Source organism: Ciona intestinalis, chromosome 1 (genome assembly GCF_000224145.3).
Source record: "Ciona intestinalis chromosome 1, KH, whole genome shotgun sequence".
In the NCBI taxonomy this organism is placed as follows: Eukaryota; Metazoa; Chordata; class Ascidiacea; order Phlebobranchia; family Cionidae; genus Ciona; species Ciona intestinalis.
This window is the reverse complement of record NC_020166.2, coordinates 7122627-7139293: the sequence shown is the minus strand read 5'-3', so window position 1 is coordinate 7139293 and position 16667 is coordinate 7122627. Positions and strand designations below refer to the sequence as shown.

Below are 16667 nucleotides of genomic sequence, written 5' to 3'. Positions count from 1 at the left end.
TAATGGAGTCACACATATAGCAAGCAGCATTTTTGCTACCATAACATTAGGTTAACATGCATCGGTCTTTAATAATAACCACACTCATTTTAGGAACTTAAGTAATATTTTACGCGTATACAGCACGATTACGACCAATACAATTGTATACACTACGACTTTTAATAAAAAATATAAATAAAGATATCGTTTAACTGGGGTTTTTCAAAATTGAAAATAAATGTGACGTCATTATCAATGTGATGACGTACGTATTTGTTTTTTAACATCGCACTTGGCTCACGATCATTATCAGCAGTTTAAAGAGATGTAACATGAACTAACTTTGTTGCATTGTTTGGAGAAGGTTTGACTTCAACTACTCTGTTTTCGTTTTCGAGATCTGTCTGCTCGTCCTATAAGATAAATACAATATACTATAGGCATATATATGTACTACTATATATACTGAACATTTTATTTAGTTACTGGGAAATGAATAATTCCTTAAACATGGCATATTGATTTATCGCACATCCATGTATATACGTGTTTAGAAAAAGTTGAAAGGTGTAGTTCCGGTATACTCACTTGAAATGTGCCAGTTCCCAGCATTTTTTCTTTTGATTTTATTAGAGGAATTTTTCGTTTGTCGGACGAGGTAAATGAGACAACATGAGAAATTCTTCGCCATGAAGTCTTGAATAAACTCTTCACCCTATGTACATGTTAAGAAGTATAATGTGTATATATGCTATTTATGACGTCATGGTACAGTGATGGGTACAACGCTGGCGCTAGCTCAGAGGATAGTGTCACTGTGTCAAAGCTGGGAAAACGGAAATTGCGCTTCAACTTTAGAAGCTCACTATGGGAAGTTCTAATTACCAGCCACACAAAAATAAATGTAAAAACATAAACAAAATCACCCACAAAGTTACATATATGCAGTATTTCGTAAAAACGGGCACGAGGTGTATTTATATGAAACAGAACACCCGTTTTATAACGCGTTGCCTCGCCACGCTAGTATAAATATTCATACTTGTTTCTGTAGTTTCCTCCCAACAAAGCATACATGAAAGGATTAAGACATGAATTGAAATACAGAAGACAAACCGTCATCCAATGGAACAACAAATAGTATCGGTGATTCAAGGGCCCTGTAAACGAAATAACATAGGTTAATTATGGTAACCCATGACAGACTACTTAATGATACAATTAAGTATTTAGGCAATATGTATGGGCGACCAGAATTATAAATGTCAAGGCGTGGCTCGTGCTGCCTGGCAAGGACACCAGTTTTAAACCATGGCTTGTTATATCTGTATATAAAGAGATCGCCTACGTTTTGTTAAGTTTACAACAGTTCAAATACATATTTGCTCGAAACAAAGTTGAAGACTCATAGTTTTGGCTACTTTGCCTACGGTATTACCTATAACTCCAAGAACTGCTGGACTAAACACGAAAATTAAGGTTGTTACGAAGTTAGGGAGCCAACAAATGAGAAACGCGATCGTCACCATTGTTACAATCCTCGTGACCTGTAACAGGAAGACAAACAAATATGATTTTTAATACATTATAAAAAAAGGAGATAAGGTGTCAAAATTGATTTTTATTAAATAAAAATAAATATTTGTTTCTTACTTGTTCTGTTGTTTCCAAGCGCTTGGTGTTCGACCTCTGGAACAGAACTTTACGTTAAATTTTACAGCATATAAGTAAACCAATAACGTTATATTGTAGAGTGGGGAACGGACACCTTTAGAACATAATATTCAAAATCCTAATCTTGTTTTAAACCATTAACGACGGTCTGTATGTGAATTATGAGGATGTGATTATAATTTTTTAGAATGTTCTTTGTTTAAACGGGTCGATAAAATAGACTGAGAAGGTGTCCCATCTTTCCCCACCATATATATATCAAAACATTAATAAGTCAAAGTTTAGACTTGGGATGTTTAGATAACGCGCTCGGGATGTTTAGATATTATGTGCTAAAAGTGTCCCCCCCCCCCCTACTATATGCCAGACGCAGGCAATAGTTTTCTTACCTTGCCGGAAAACAACCTGTCTTTTGATTTGAGAAAGCAAACAACGCCAGTGTTGCAAATTATCAATATAACCAGAGGAACTACAAAGGCAACGGTAAATCGAAAGGTCATATGCATGGTTAACACTGTAGTCACCGATAGTGAACCCATTCTACAGAAAAAAAATGCTGTTGGTGGTATATGTGATGTGATACATACATGTTCCGTCTTGCCGCACAATACTTGTAAGGTGTACGGTTTAGCAACACTTACCCGACGTAATGGAGCGTGCAGACTCCTTCGCTGTCGATACAAAAGACAAGATTAATCATTGCTATCGGTACAAATAATCAACGCCAAAAAGGCCTAAGGAGAAAACCTTACAGTTTTGTCAGAAGCGGCGATGCAGTTTACTTTGTAGCAATGCGAGACGCATGGGCTGTGGGTTTTGTGTTTATTGCTAGACAAGGATCGATTGACGTATACATTGCACTATATGTGGCGGCAATTATGGTATACTGATATTCTATTATACATGAAGAGCCTGTCCGTTCCTTCATGTTTGTTTAAATGTAGTTGTTGCGGAAAGAGGACTTGCTGAAGTATCTACATACACACCACTATCACACAAAGGGTACGTATTCGTTATTTTGATTTTTCTGAAACGTACATGTGAAATAAGCCTAATTTTAAATATACGTAGATGTATAGTAGGGTGGGGGAAGATGGGACACCTTTTCATTTTGTTTTCTCTTTCCATTTGGTAGTAAACAAGGAACATTCAAAGAATTATGAAACCGTAACCTTACGACTTTCACAGACCGTTGTTAATTCTTTAAAACACGATCAGGCTATTTGGAAATTATGTGTTAACGGTGTCCCATCTTCACCCACCCTAATATATGTTTGGTGCTGTTGGTGTAGCGGTTTTAAGATTTATGAATATAACCTTGCTCAGGTTGGTATTTGCAGTCCTTTATACTTCCAAATGGGACGAAAAAAGATGATTAAAAAATGTCCAATCTTACTCCACCCTATACTATATCTGTCGACTTCATACCTTTTGTCTGCGAAGTAGACAACCGGCAATGTATAAACAAGTGATATGCACCAAACGACAGCTAGAATTTTTTTCGCTCGCTCCTTCGTTCGTTTGCCCCTCATTTTGTTTGCTTGTACAATACACTGAAACATATATTTGGTAATTGATGGAAAGCCGCATTTTGTGTGTATGTATTCTTAGAAGATGTACAAATACAATTTGCTTCTACTGTAAACTTATAGAACTCACCTGAAACCGGTCTATAGTCATTGTGGTAACAGTCCACACCCCAGCGCTGATATTGAAATATACCACGCACACCATGTACTTGCAAGCGAACCAGCCTAATGGCCAAAGATTCCTATAAAAAAAAAAAAACAATATAAAAAATTGAAACCTCTGTTGCATTTTCTAGAAAAACCGCTTTATAGCAAATCATGAAGACTGAGTTATGAAATGTGTTTTCGTATCATTGACTGTGAGTGAAATATAAAGCGTTTAACATCTTAACACACGGGTTATTCAGTTGCTGTTTTGTTAGACAAATGTTGGGTGCTAAGACATGCAGTATCTAGTTTCAAGTTCTGGCCGACATTGTTTCTAGAAAGTTACACTGGCGTATATAGTAGGGTGGGAGAAGATGGGATACTGTTAGCACAGAATATTTAAATAAGCTGATCGTGTTTTAAACAATTAATAACGATCTGTGGGAGCCGTGAGGATACGGTTTTATAATTTTTTTGCGTTTTTTGTTTACTACCAAATGTAACGAAAAAATGAAATAAAAAAGTCCCTATCTTTTCCTACCCTACTATATATTATGTGCTAAAGGTGGCCACCTTACCCCCCCCCCAGTACCATATTCGTGATAATCAACTTCAAGACTTACCCTGTGATCATATCTGCTGTCGCTAGTGGTAGAGTTGTCAAAAGCATGACGTCACTAATTGCAAGGTTAAGAATGTAGTGATCTGTAACCGATAAACTCTTGACGGATTTCATGATTCCGAGCAACATGGCGTTTCCGAAAAGCCCTTTAATTTGTATCTCTTCTTAATTAATTATGTATGAACATGTTTCAACACGCGGTTTGGGAAATCCATTATTTCCAGTATAGCTGCATGATTTTGGCATTCTTGTATATTATAGTAGGGTGGGAAAAGATGGGACACATTTAGCACTTAATATCTAAATATCCTGAAAGTGTTTTAAACAAATACTAACGGTCAATGGGAGTAATGGCCATATAGTTTTATAATTTTTCGAATGTTCTTTGTTTACTACTAAACGGGGCGAAAAAATAGAGGTAAAAGGTGTCTTATCTTCCCCCACCCTACTATATATTATTATTTATAGTTTATATATTTAGGCCCTTTGTAAGTAATTTTGCAAGAAACAAAACAAAAATAGGATGGATTTCTCAATTTATCCTTTTAAAACTTTTATTTAGACATGCATGCGATCAACAATAAGGTAAACTATATATTCTTACCAAACACACAAATGAGAATGTACACCACCGCTATACCAAGTCGAATCGTTTGCAATGATTCGTCAGTCAATGCCATATTCGAATTGTTCACCTAAAAAGTAATGCCTATAAGAATACTCATATATAGACCTATATGGTTATACTGCAAAAACCTCTTTAGTTTAAAAACCTACTGTTTGATTGTCTTTGCTTAAGATTGATTCGTCGTGTCGATGATGAATTTGTTGGTTAGTGATATTCATGTCCTGAAAGGAAATCCATTTTCATTATTCCTTCCTTAGTCTATATCTAACAAGCAGTTCCAGCAGGCTATATATTCACTCGTAACTGCAGTGTGTTATCCTATAATTTCGAGGTCGAGTGGCACTGTTGCGAGTAAAATCGATTAATAAATAAAACATCTAAACGCCATGCAATTAAAAACTCAACAATGCATGTATAAATACAATTATGTTCGTCGCATATATGAATGCAAAACTGAGTACCACTACAACAACAATTCATTGTTGTTTAAATATTTATTTAATTTTTTGCGCGACCATATTTTTTTAATGACTAATCTTATAGTATTTTATATATTGCGCGATTGTTCAGAAAATTCAGTCTCTCCCTTTACCAATGGTGCTTGAATAAAAACTTAAATGAACTTAAGAAAAATCGCCACAGAAATAAAATGTTTAAAATAAATTACACTGAAAATTAAAATCGCGCTCATGCATCTCGCTGGCCTGCATGCTCATCATAAGAATGAGTAAAATTACGAAGTTCCGTTCTTGACCTAGGAATCTGCAGCGGTACTCTTACTATTGCGGCGGCTTAAACAGGATGTACCTCTGCACTTGCGTCGCTGCTAATTATAATATCGCAATTGTCACTGTAATGTTCTAAAGTCGCGAATCCCTTGAGATCTGAACCCATGTTAGTCTTAAATAATTAATGAATAAAAAAGCCCTAATCAAAATTACGATAGACGTATAGTACAACTATTTCGCATATTGTGTTCGTATCGGACGTAGAAACCAACAGATCATATATGAGCATTATTTTAAACGTATCATATATATAGTAGAGTGGGAGAAGATGGAACACCTTTTTATTCTTTTTCTCGTACCATTTGGTAGTAAACAATCGAGCATTCAAAGAATTATTTAAACCGTATGCTTTCAACTCCCACAGACCGTTAATAATTGTTTAAAACACGGTAAAGATCTTTAGATATTGTGTGCTAAAGGTGTCCCATCTTCCCCCGCCCTACTATATAAGTCACTACAATAATATGTTTTTTTTGTTTATTGATCGGCTTGGACGAAAGCGTCTCAGTTAATTATAAACCGCATATTTAATTTATGCACTGCTCTGGATTTAACCATTACAATCATTTCGTCTCTTTTTAGTCAATTTGTTGTCAACAACTAAGTAGTCATATGTTACCCTCGTCTCTTCTATCCTTGTACAACTCAACTTTCCCCATTGCATAGTTAGAGTATAGCGGTATAAAGTAAAATATGTTTTAATTCTCTTTTTTGTCCCATTCTGTTATAAAAAAATGAATATATACCCTTAGTCTCGCGATTTCAACTATAAAAGTGCGTTGTTAATTGTTCAAAACACGATCTAAAAAACTTAAATTTAGCTGCCCAGCAACAACCCATCTTACTTCACGTACTATAATGAAACACATCTCCTTATGAACCACGAAAAGCAAATTTAACAAATATTCTTCCTATATATATATATTATGTTTAAATATTCTTTGTTACTATAAGTGTAACGATTGAAAGTTACAGGTATATAGTAGGGTGGGGGAAGATGGGACACCTTTAACACATAATTATCCAAATAGCCTGATTGTGTTTTAAACAATTAACAACGGTCTGTGGAAGTCGTTAGGATACGGTTTTATAGCTCATTAACTGTTCTTTGTTCACTACCAAATGGAAAGAGAAAACTAAGCAAAAGGTGTTCCATCTTCCCCCACACTACCATAAATATATTGGTGCTTTAGAGTGATGATGTATTGAATGACAACAGTTAAACATTGTTTACCAATTTAGAATATGTGAGCGTATATACAGCAAGTGTTATTAAGTTCATTTAACAAGAAAGCTGACACAGAGTTTTCTGTAACAAATATATTCTAGACAACTATAGTTCGTGAGATCACTAGTTTCATGAGTAATATTAAGTCGTTTACAGGATTGCTAAATACGCATTCAGTGGTTCATCAAGTACAATGTATATCATTTACATTTTTAGGCAAGACCACAACTCAAAAGCAGACACTAACACGTGTGTTGTCATTGCTTGTCTGCATACCTACGTACGCGTGTTGCAGTCATGAAAAATCAAAAGTCTTCTGATTCCTTATTCATATGTCTGACATGTACAATTGCGCACGTCACGTTTGTGATGACGCACAAGACGCAAAACGACAAGAACTGACGAATGGAAATCGGGGATGCATAAGTATATGACTCATGTACGGTCTGTAAAACTGTTTGTGTATATATTTATATGAAAGCACAGAGTCCATACCTTCTTAAAGTATGAGTAGAGTTTTTACAGAACATAAACACATAGCCTTGTGTTCTGTTCTACAATTGTGCTATACTGCTTTGCCATATATAAACTAAGAAAGAAGTATAATTCAAGTTGAGGTCAAATCTGCCGAACGTCTTTTATTAGTTTGAAAGTTTGAAAGTAACAGAATAGTCTCGCGAACGGTAACATATATCATTGGATTTTCAGCTATTGTTTTTTTTCTGGTTGCTCTCCCTGTTCCTACACTACCATTGAGGTTTTTCCCTTCATGTGATTTATCTGTCACCAATGGCATACCGTCAAGCCAGCTATTTTATTATATGTTTCTGTTTGGCTGCTGCCCTGCAAGTCACAGGTGAATTCAACGAGCTTTATTAATGTCATTCGTCGATCGATCTTATCAGCTTAAGTGTGGTTAAAAGAGATGGGAACACATTTATTGAAATGATTTTACGATTGCAGAAGCGGTTGTAATACTTCCAATTTTATTTAATTCCAAATACGCATTTATGACGCATAATTAGTGCTCTAGTGTTACAGCTTTCTAAATAAAGTGGTGCTTGTAGGCTATACGTATAGCAAATATAAATCACTCCTACAAATTAAATTACTATGTTTAAATAAAAAAAATAGCACGAAAATAATTTATTTAAAATAGTATATTTCCGTTTCTCCGGTATATTTAAAGTTAATTTTTATTCTAACATTTCGTCGGAAGACTTTATTCGTTTCCTTTTTTGAAGTTATTATTTTGTGTGTTTATGGCTGATGGTTTGGACAACAAATTACTGCCCACTCTGAGTAATTACAGTTTAGTGTTTCTCAAAGACACACACACGCTTACGGCAGCGACCGCCTCCCCCCCCCATCGCACTGAGCGTTCAATAAAGAAAATCCTTTGGTTAAGAGGATTCCCCTCTTACCATTTTGCCATGGGATAAAATTATGACATTGCATTTAATTTGTTTGATCTTTGGCATCATCGGAATCAATGATTATTTTTGATATATTTGTGCTAAAAGCACTTCTAATGGCATTTGGCAAAAACACATATTTTAAGAAAAAAACGTTTACGTGTCCAATTACCTTTTTGCTTTTTTCTCATTTCTGTGTTAACTTATCACGGGTGTTCCCCTATATTTTCTAACATTAAAAACATGTTTCGTGTTTGGCAATAAAATGATGCAAATAGAATTCAGCTCTACATTTAACGCCTTGCCGACTAGGTTTTGCAACGAGAAATTCGGTATTTAACTGCACAAAACAAGATGACGACAGAACATGCTGCACGAACACAGACCGAAACGTCACTTACCAAAGTTTCTGTTTTTGCAGATCCGAAGGTAAAATTTATGAAATTTAATTTATTTATAGTAAATCGTTTGGGGTTTTTAATTTTCTGCAATAGAAAAAGGTGCTAGTGAAGGATCCTTCCTCTAAATTACCACTAACCCCTAACAAACATCTTCTATCAATTTAAATCAGCCTAATCTGTAACATATCAGAGGATTTTTTTTACAGGAGCCCAAAATATTAATAAAGTACATCATTTGTTGTTTATTCTATTTTACTTTTTTACATATGTTATGCCTTAAGCTCGTGTGCTTTTTCAGACTTTCAACACTTTGAGCAAAACAATTCAAGCGATCCGAAAATCAGGTTTAACTGTCCAGATTGTACCTGTACTTCCACTGGCTTATGTTTCAAAGCAGGTTAGTGGATTTTTTAAACCCTCAAAACTTAAGACACCTGACAATCAATACTTGCAAAAGATAACTTACAATCTTGTGCTGAATGACAGACTTGGTAAATTCATTTTACTCTCTTTCATCGGTTAACAAACTTAAACTGATCCTAAACTATCTCTTTGCTATATAGATTTCATTTTTTCAACATTTCAGAATGTGATGGGGAAGAAGAAGCACAATGTAATGGCTATAGCAACTTCACATGCTCACTGACCAATCCTTTCTTTCACACAACACCTTCTACAAATCTTCTTACCAATCCTATTATTGGTAAATATTATATATAGTAGGGTGGGGGAAGGTGGGACACCTTTAGCACAAAATATCCAGATATCCTGATTGTATTTTAAACAATTAACAGCGGTCTATGAAATTCGTGAGGACATAGTTTCATATTTCTTTGAATGTTCTTTGTTTACTACTAAATGGGACGAGAAAATAGAGCTAAAGAGTGTCCTATCTTCCCCCATCCTACTGTATCTTAACAGCAGTTTATATTGATTTTTTACCACTAAGATTATGTGTCAACAGCCTTCAAAAACAATCTAGTAATCTTGGTAAGGCAAAAGTATAATACCTGTGCTGCTTAAGCTGTATATATTTCTCTGAACAAAAGAAAAATTCAAAATAAAACAAAATTCATGACTGCCGCACTAACATGAATAAACTTTGGTACCATTTTATTGATTCATGAAAAAATTAAGTTAAGCAGTGCTGAAGTTTAGGATGATTGTAAAATGTTTAAGTAAAATATTGTTGCTACTAACAAAAATAATTCGATACTGTGCCCTCGTGTACCTGACTCATAACCTACAAGTCCTCTCTTTATTAAGCTGGAAATGCTTAATAGCTTTTTCCAAGTCTAACTTTCATTGGTTCAATGCCTAAAATATACTTTCTTCTTAATTAAACCACGCTAAAGCATAACAATTTATAGAATCCTGTGCAGTTAAAAATGGTTTAACAAGAAAGAAATATATTATCTATACGCACATGTGTGTGCCCAATTTCCTAAAAATATGCTTACAGTATTTTGTGTTACAACCTTATAAAACAACAACACAAATGTTTTTCATTGCTCCTGAAATCCCATTTTCACATTGCTTTTTATTAAAACAGTAATTAGGATATATTTAGTTTGATTAAAGAGTGTTTGGGGTAATTGTATTTTTATAATTGGACACCTGGCAATTATTATTTGGACATCTGGCAATTATTAATTGGACATCTGGCCATTTGGTATTTTTATTCAAAATTATTCATGGCTGTAAACAATAAGTAGTCCTGTGCCATGGCTCAGCTGTTTAGGCGCCTGCTTAGCAAACCAAAGTGTCCCCCCGTTTGATGCTCGACAGTGATACTAACACTGATCAACATATGTGTCCTTGGGCAAGACACTTATCGGACATTGCTCCAACCCAGCGGTCACTAATAGGGTGTCCAAAATGTAAGCCATATCAAATATTAATCATACTCGAAGTTAAAAAGTGTGGTAACCCGTAAGCACACAAGGATAAAAATTGGTGCCAATAATACTCGTCTGACTGCAATGCGGTTTTGCGCCACCGGTCGCCCGACTTAAATGAGCTTTCCGGGTGTTGGGGTAATGGGCCAATTCTTTCCTAAATCCCAGGTCCTTGACAAGGACCTCACATCCTCACCCATAAAGATTAAAAAAAAGCAATAAGTTATATTTACTTACTGCGAAGCAATCTTTTCTGTTGTTTACTTTTACTTATATAATTGTATTCTTTTCTGTTGTTTACTGTGTTTTTTTTGTTTCAGTTAAAACAAACCAGACCGGCTGCCCCGAGATAAAATATGGAAATAACATCAGCTTGTCTTCAATTCTGAACCATGTAAATATGATGTTGAATGAATGCAAATTGCTAATTTTTCCTTGTGTGGTTACGGCAGTCATTATAACACAAGTGTTTTTTTTCGTGCACCTCTTTTTTATTTATCGTCCTTTATCGCCTTTTTTAACTTAGTTATCGCCTTTTTTAACTTTGTGGGTAACTTTTTATTAAAGTTTGGCTAACATGTTGCAAATAATCATCTTGCTTAGAGGCAGACACAGTAAATGTGCAATGACACTAGTCATGTTTAAGCATTTTTTACTTTGCTAACCAAGCGGTTTAGATGTGAAAAAGCCGCCAAGTGCCAACCCTAACATTAAATTGCATCTGAAAGATTTTTTTTTAGGCACTGTGTACCAATCTGACGACTCAAAAATCTGAAATTATTTTCAAACAAACTGAAGAATTTCTAAAATCCTCAAGGATTGATGCGGAAACTGTTGTTAAAGTAATCAACTTTATGAGGCTGGTTGCAAAACTAGCTGAGGAGAATCTTGTTCAGGTAGTTTTAAACAAGCGTCTGACTTTTTTACCTTCTACTACAGTAATTGTTATACTGTTTGGGTAAGCAAGGGAACTAAAAGTGGACATTTTGTGTATACTGTCGGAACTGAAATAGTCTGCAAACACAAATCAAAAATGAATTCTTTTAGAGGCAAAACCTGTTGCTACATTACAAAATAAAAACTTTTTAACACTATATACGATAATAAGGAAAGTTACTTAACTTTCTGTGACTGAATCATAATTTCAATTCTTATCTGTTATCTTAAACCAGTGGTTCCCAAACTTTATTAACTCGCGTACCATTTTTTGGTTCAAGTAGCGTTCTCGTATCACTACATTACTAAAGGCTCTAGGCTAAAAAGTTGGATCACCTTATAATTTAGGCAACACAAACTTGAGAGCTGCCTTTCTCACAGTTGCGTGCAAAATAAATGTAGCTTGCCCATTACAGGGCAAGAGGCGGTAATAAACTAATGTATAGATAAGATATGTTTAGAATACTTCATACGGGCGTAAAGAAACGCCTCGCGATCGCTTGATGTGAACTAAATAGTTGCTCGCGTAGTCGCGTACCACCTGGGAGACCCTTGCGTGCAATTGGTGCCCAGGAGACACCTACCACAATCTCAGTAGGTTGAGCCCTGGACATTTCTAAAAAAGCTCATAAATTGATAGTATCAACGACATTCCTATTTTTCACATAACTTGTTTACTTTTAAAGGTGTCTCTGCCAATTTTGCGTTCTGTGGCCAATATTACATCACAACTAGCTACCTACAACTTACAGAATTCAAGTGACAATGCCAACCCATTGTCACCAGATCGATCACGTTTCTTGAAGAATAGTATCATAAAGTCATTATCGTCACTAACTTCTTTGGTGGCTGTAAATAAAAGCAACATATTTGTTTCAACAGACTTCTTAACCATCCAGGTAAAGAAGAAAACAAAAAGTTTTGTTAGCAATTTTTTTATGAATGAGTGTCCCATTTCCTACCACTGTGTAATGGAAGTGATTTGAATTATATTCGGCGTCATGGCCAAGTGGTTAGTGCTCTCGCCTCAAGCCCAGAGTGTACAGGTTCGAGGTTTAATGCTGCTACCATCGTGGGCTTTTGTGCCCCCGGGCAATGAATGTTCACTGCTACCTCTCCCTGTACCATTAGTTCTATGCTTAGTGCCCACATGTTACATGAAATTTTTATGAGTTAGGGGGCTGAAATGATTTTCTTCCGGTTCGCAATCTTTTTAATACATCTTTCCCAACAGCAAAACAAAATTGCAGGGTTGCCAAAAAATTAATCGCACAGATTGATGCAGCAATTGGCCTGTCTTTATATGTACCCCTTCTAATTTATGAAATTATTACTAGTTCATTTTTATAAAAGGTACATAATGAAGACGGCTCAAACATTACATCCCTATATCAACCTTCTGGTCTTGATGTCACCATCCCAACCAGTGTTGCACCTTACTCATTTATTCCAACCAAAAACCTAACTGGAAACACTGGTGTGCAGAACACAAGAAGAGCAAGTTTTATAAGTTACAGCAACTTTACACTGTTTGACACAGATAACCACTGGAATATGGCATGGGTAAACCTTTTTCTTTAATAAAACAGAAAAACAATGATTATGCCTTTTGTTTTTCGACTTAAAACCTAATAGTGATAATCTAAGCACATAGTAACAGTCTAAAAATCTTAGCCTGCCATTATCTGAACTAACAAAACATATTTTGACTTTAAAAAGTTATTTCTGGTTTTACATATTTCATAATCAATTCAAAAACACCAGATTCTTTCAATTCAAATTGGATTGGGAGCTTCTGTAGAGAATCTAGTGGAGCCAATACGAATCGGATTTACAAATTTCTCATATACCAGAATTTCATTGTTTAACTCACAAAAGGTAAGTTTATACAAGTTGTGAGGTGCCTAACACGATCAGGTAGAATGCTTACCACGAAATTTGGTATATTGCTTAATAATTGTTCAATAATAAAGTAAACAAACGCATAGTTTTAGATATTTAGCAAGTTTTGAAGTTTGTATCTAACTTACTTGTAAAAAATTGTATCTAATATACATAAAAAAGGACTTGCTGTGATACTTTTACTACTTTTAAACATCTATGCTAAAAACGCATTTCTCAGTTAGTTTTATAACATATAACTTAGGTGATTAAGCTAAAAACTAAGTATAATATAGATTTTCTCTATTCCTTTTTCTGAAAAGAATAAAACGTTTTCTGCACAACCAAAATAACAAGAATAAAAATACTGCTTATAAACATTTCCCAAAATGTGGTTTTAAGATCACACCAACTGTCTTTTCAAATTATAAGTTCATTGGCTGGACATAAAATTTGTAACACTACAATTAATTTTTATTATTTTTGCAGCGGGCGTTGGAAACTCAATTAAAATGTGTCTTCTGGGATTTCAACACAAGTAGCTGGTCAGATAAAGGTTGTTGTCTTAATCTATCTGCAGGTCTGTCTCATTGCCAATGCAACCATCTTACTAATTTTGGATTGTTAGTGGTACGTCAATAACACTTCTATTAAACTCAAACTTTATGCTGGTATGTTTGGACAAAATAATGATTAATAATGTAAAAAAGGCCATGTTAGTTTAAAATTAGTTTTAGGATTCTATTAAGCTTATTGATTTTGCATATTCGTGTTTGCTTTACTTTATTATAAATGTAATACATAAAAGTTTTAGGATTCAATTTGATTTTGTATTAGTATACATGATGACATAAATAACATCCATCCACCACTTATTTTTCATGCACTATATTTTTATCTAGAAATCAACCCCTGTAGCTGGTGATGTGGCGGTTTCTATAATCAGTAATGTGGGGTGTGGTCTTTCTGTCATTGGTCTCATCATCACTGTAGTAGTGCATTCTATTGGCAGGTTCGGGGCAAATGTCAATTCTAATTACTAATCACAAAAAAGTTCATTATTATTTCTTTTATTCTTAACTCTTTTGGACCAGGGATATTGATTAATTTGGGAAGTACTAAAATAAAAGATACTATGTTTCAACATTGGTTTTAATATAAGTATGTTCATAAATAAATCTATAGGGAGTTAAAGAAAAGGCGCCCTGCTAGGATACTGTGTCACATTTGTTCCAATCTCGCAATCTCATTAATTCTTGTTGCTGTTGGAATTCCACAAACCCAAGTGGTGATCTTGTGCTCCATCATTGCAGTGATACTTCACTACTTCATGTTGGTCACATGGTGTTGGATGACGGTTTACACATACGACATGTACATGTCACTGGTTCAAGTGGGTAAATTAATTAAGATTTGATTTACTGCATTTTTCATCATGTAGTGGTTTCACCTATCGTTTATTGCACAGTTACTTTTATGAGCATTTAATTTGTTTATATAAGTGGGGAAAAGTAGAACATTGTTGTGTTATATGCATTTCTGCATTCCAATCTTGCTTTTTAAAAGAGCACATTTAGTACGTATTATAATAAACTGCTGGTGGTGGCCTTGAAAGGACAAAGAAGGAAACATTTTTTTTTAATTAAAACAAATTTAAAAAAAACATATCGAAAAATACCATCAATGTATTATGAAACATGTTTTTGATTATTTTACACCTTACATATACACAAAACAACAACATGATGATGTACATTTTATTTTAGGTTTTCAGTCAGCGAGGCAAAAGCTTCATGATTCGTGCTGCTTGTTATGCTTACATAATTCCCGCTGTCATAGTTGCTGTGTCTGCTGGTCTAAGTTTTGGATATTTCGACATAAAGAGGACGAATCATTTATGCTCTGGTGGTAAATGACAATTGGATATTTTAAGATATTATTTGTTGCATGCACGATGCACCACAATATCTATGTAACATTACAACTTTAAAGCATTTTAGCATCAAAAACTTCTTGGCTATCAAGTGAAAAATTTTTTTAAAAATAAAAAGCATTTTTTATTTTAAAATAATGTGCAACTGAATCTGCTGCAGGGTTGGTAGCTTAAAAGTTGGCTTAAATTTAGCCCAAAAATGTTTTTTTTTTGTAGATGATCCAATATATGAGAGCTCTTATCGAGCAAAAAACATGTGCTGGCTGCATGGACCTGTTTTAAATTATGCTTTCCTGTTGCCTCTTGGTTTGATGTTGCTGTTTAATCTTATTGTCTTTTTTGTTGTGCTGAGAGAGCTAACATGGAAGCAAATGAAGGTATGGTATAGTTTAACTATATTTTAAGTACATGATTCTTTGTTTTGACTATTAATTGCAATAATATTTTTACTGATATAAAGTTTATCGTAAAGTGTTTTGATTTTCTAAAATTGGTAATGTTACAGTACAAAATAAATTTATGTGCTATGTTCCTTTTAAGGTTGTGTCAAGCCAGAAAAGAACTGTGAAACAAATGTTAACAATTGCTGTCACCATGTCAACAATACTTGGAATTTCATGGGTGTTTGGATACTTTATGTTGCTTTCTAATGATCCAGTTTATGTGTCTGTTTTTACCTGGCTCTTTGCAGTGACCACTACTTTGCAGGTAACTAAAGATAATTAATTTATTACATAATTTATAAAGTTAGTTGTAATAGTCAGCAATTGAGCACTGGGCAGTCAAACCTTTCACAATTGTGCATGTTGTCTTTTTTTGTTAAAATAAATTGTATATCTTGTCATATGCAGCCACTGTTTGTCAAATAAATTTGTACAAATGTGCCCTAGCAAATTACGAATAATTCTTATCATGGTAAAAAGGTAGGCAGTTCATAAAATTGTGTCTTTTTAGGGTTTTGGAATTTTCCTTTTAACTTCAGTAAGGCATACAGAGGCACGGGATGTGTGGCTTAAACCAATAATGGAGTTCATATCAAGGTCACATGACATTGTTGTATCGCAAGGAACACGCCGAGGGACACGTACCACATTAGTGCCACCCACCAGACTAAAATCTGGCCAAAGTCAATCTCAAGATACAACACGATTTTAGTTTTGGCCAGTTGTTAAAATTATGAAAGATTCACACCGTTTTATTGTAGCTGTGCAACTGAACTATATAAATTATTACATAGTCAGTAATGAATTGTCCAGTTTGCTTAAGGGTTGTAATAATAGCCACTGGTTTTTCTGTTATATTTTTAAATCGCGTGATCAATGTGCAAACCAGATTCTTCGTTTTTTCTTTATAAGCACCGCTGCTTAGAATAAAACAAAAACACGACTAGTCAAAAAATGTCTGAAATAATTAGTGTGCTACAATTGTTTTATTTCAAAACACATTTATGTTCCATGCTCTGTCGTCCATATTACACCCCAACAAACAGTTGTATTTTTTTGGGGGTGAACATTTAGAGCTATAGAAATACTTATGACTAGTTTTTAGTTGCTGCCCCACCTTCCGATTATGTCATACTGAAAGCCGGTAACAGCAATGGTGCGT

At 34.6% G+C, this 16667-nt stretch overlaps 2 protein-coding genes and 1 non-coding gene across 5 annotated transcripts; 1 reads left to right on the top strand and 2 right to left on the bottom strand.

Annotated features, from left to right (window-relative positions):
• Nucleotides 1-236: 236 nt before the first annotated feature.
• Nucleotides 237-5628, bottom strand: LOC108949976 (delta-type opioid receptor). 2 transcript variants are annotated; one of them, XM_026834879.1, is made up of 12 exons: nucleotides 4732-5628; nucleotides 4559-4649; nucleotides 3956-4100; nucleotides 3316-3427; nucleotides 3085-3209; nucleotides 2298-2327; nucleotides 2046-2196; nucleotides 1636-1671; nucleotides 1421-1529; nucleotides 1025-1142; nucleotides 571-697; nucleotides 237-395 (listed from the first exon to the last, which is right to left on the bottom strand). In XM_026834879.1, exons 1-12 carry the CDS (start codon nucleotides 4798-4800, stop codon nucleotides 300-302), a joined length of 1209 nt encoding a protein of 402 aa, XP_026690680.1. In that variant the 5' UTR covers nucleotides 4801-5628; the 3' UTR covers nucleotides 237-299. The 2 variants fall into 2 exon arrangements, with proteins under 2 accessions (XP_026690680.1, XP_018669807.2); XM_018814262.2 differs by lacking the exons at nucleotides 237-395; nucleotides 571-697 and having other exon boundaries at nucleotides 1006-1142; nucleotides 4732-5627.
• Nucleotides 2452-16460, top strand: LOC100175622 (adhesion G-protein coupled receptor G2-like). 2 transcript variants are annotated; one of them, XM_026834307.1, is made up of 18 exons: nucleotides 2452-2658; nucleotides 6815-7037; nucleotides 7307-7454; nucleotides 8326-8442; nucleotides 8713-8811; nucleotides 9001-9117; nucleotides 10633-10706; nucleotides 11053-11208; nucleotides 11935-12147; nucleotides 12602-12811; nucleotides 13013-13126; nucleotides 13619-13759; nucleotides 14032-14141; nucleotides 14315-14522; nucleotides 14896-15037; nucleotides 15279-15439; nucleotides 15603-15770; nucleotides 16017-16460. In XM_026834307.1, the coding sequence occupies exons 3-18, from the start codon at nucleotides 7388-7390 to the stop codon at nucleotides 16215-16217; spliced, it is 2298 nt and encodes a 765-aa protein (XP_026690108.1). In that variant the 5' UTR covers nucleotides 2452-2658; nucleotides 6815-7037; nucleotides 7307-7387; the 3' UTR covers nucleotides 16218-16460. The 2 variants fall into 2 exon arrangements, with proteins under 2 accessions (XP_026690108.1, XP_009862431.2); XM_009864129.3 differs by lacking the exons at nucleotides 2452-2658; nucleotides 6815-7037 and having other exon boundaries at nucleotides 7141-7454.
• On the bottom strand, nucleotides 10509-10569 carry mir4211 (microRNA 4211). Its single transcript, NR_034607.1, has one exon. It is a non-coding gene; the product is annotated as a microRNA 4211 (primary transcript).
• Nucleotides 16461-16667: the final 207 nt, after the last annotated feature.

Excerpts from the sequence above, each read along its gene's own strand:
- LOC100175622 (XM_026834307.1), top strand. The coding sequence starts at position 7,388 with ATGGCATACCGTCAAGCCAGCTATTTTATTATATGTTTCTGTTTGGCT. Across the intron at positions 8,812-9,000 it reads TGGCTTATGTTTCAAAGCAG|AATGTGATGGGGAAGAAGAA; the intron begins GTTAGTGGATTT and ends TCAACATTTCAG. Across the intron at positions 10,707-11,052 it reads TGTCTTCAATTCTGAACCAT|GCACTGTGTACCAATCTGAC; the intron begins GTAAATATGATG and ends ATTTTTTTTTAG.
- LOC108949976 (XM_026834879.1), bottom strand. The coding sequence starts at position 4,800 with ATGAATATCACTAACCAACAAATTCATCATCGACACGACGAATCAATC. Across the intron at positions 4,650-4,731 it reads TAAGCAAAGACAATCAAACA|GTGAACAATTCGAATATGGC; the intron begins GTAGGTTTTTAA and ends ATTACTTTTTAG. Across the intron at positions 3,428-3,955 it reads ACAGCAGATATGATCACAGG|GAATCTTTGGCCATTAGGCT; the intron begins GTAAGTCTTGAA and ends TTTTTTTTATAG.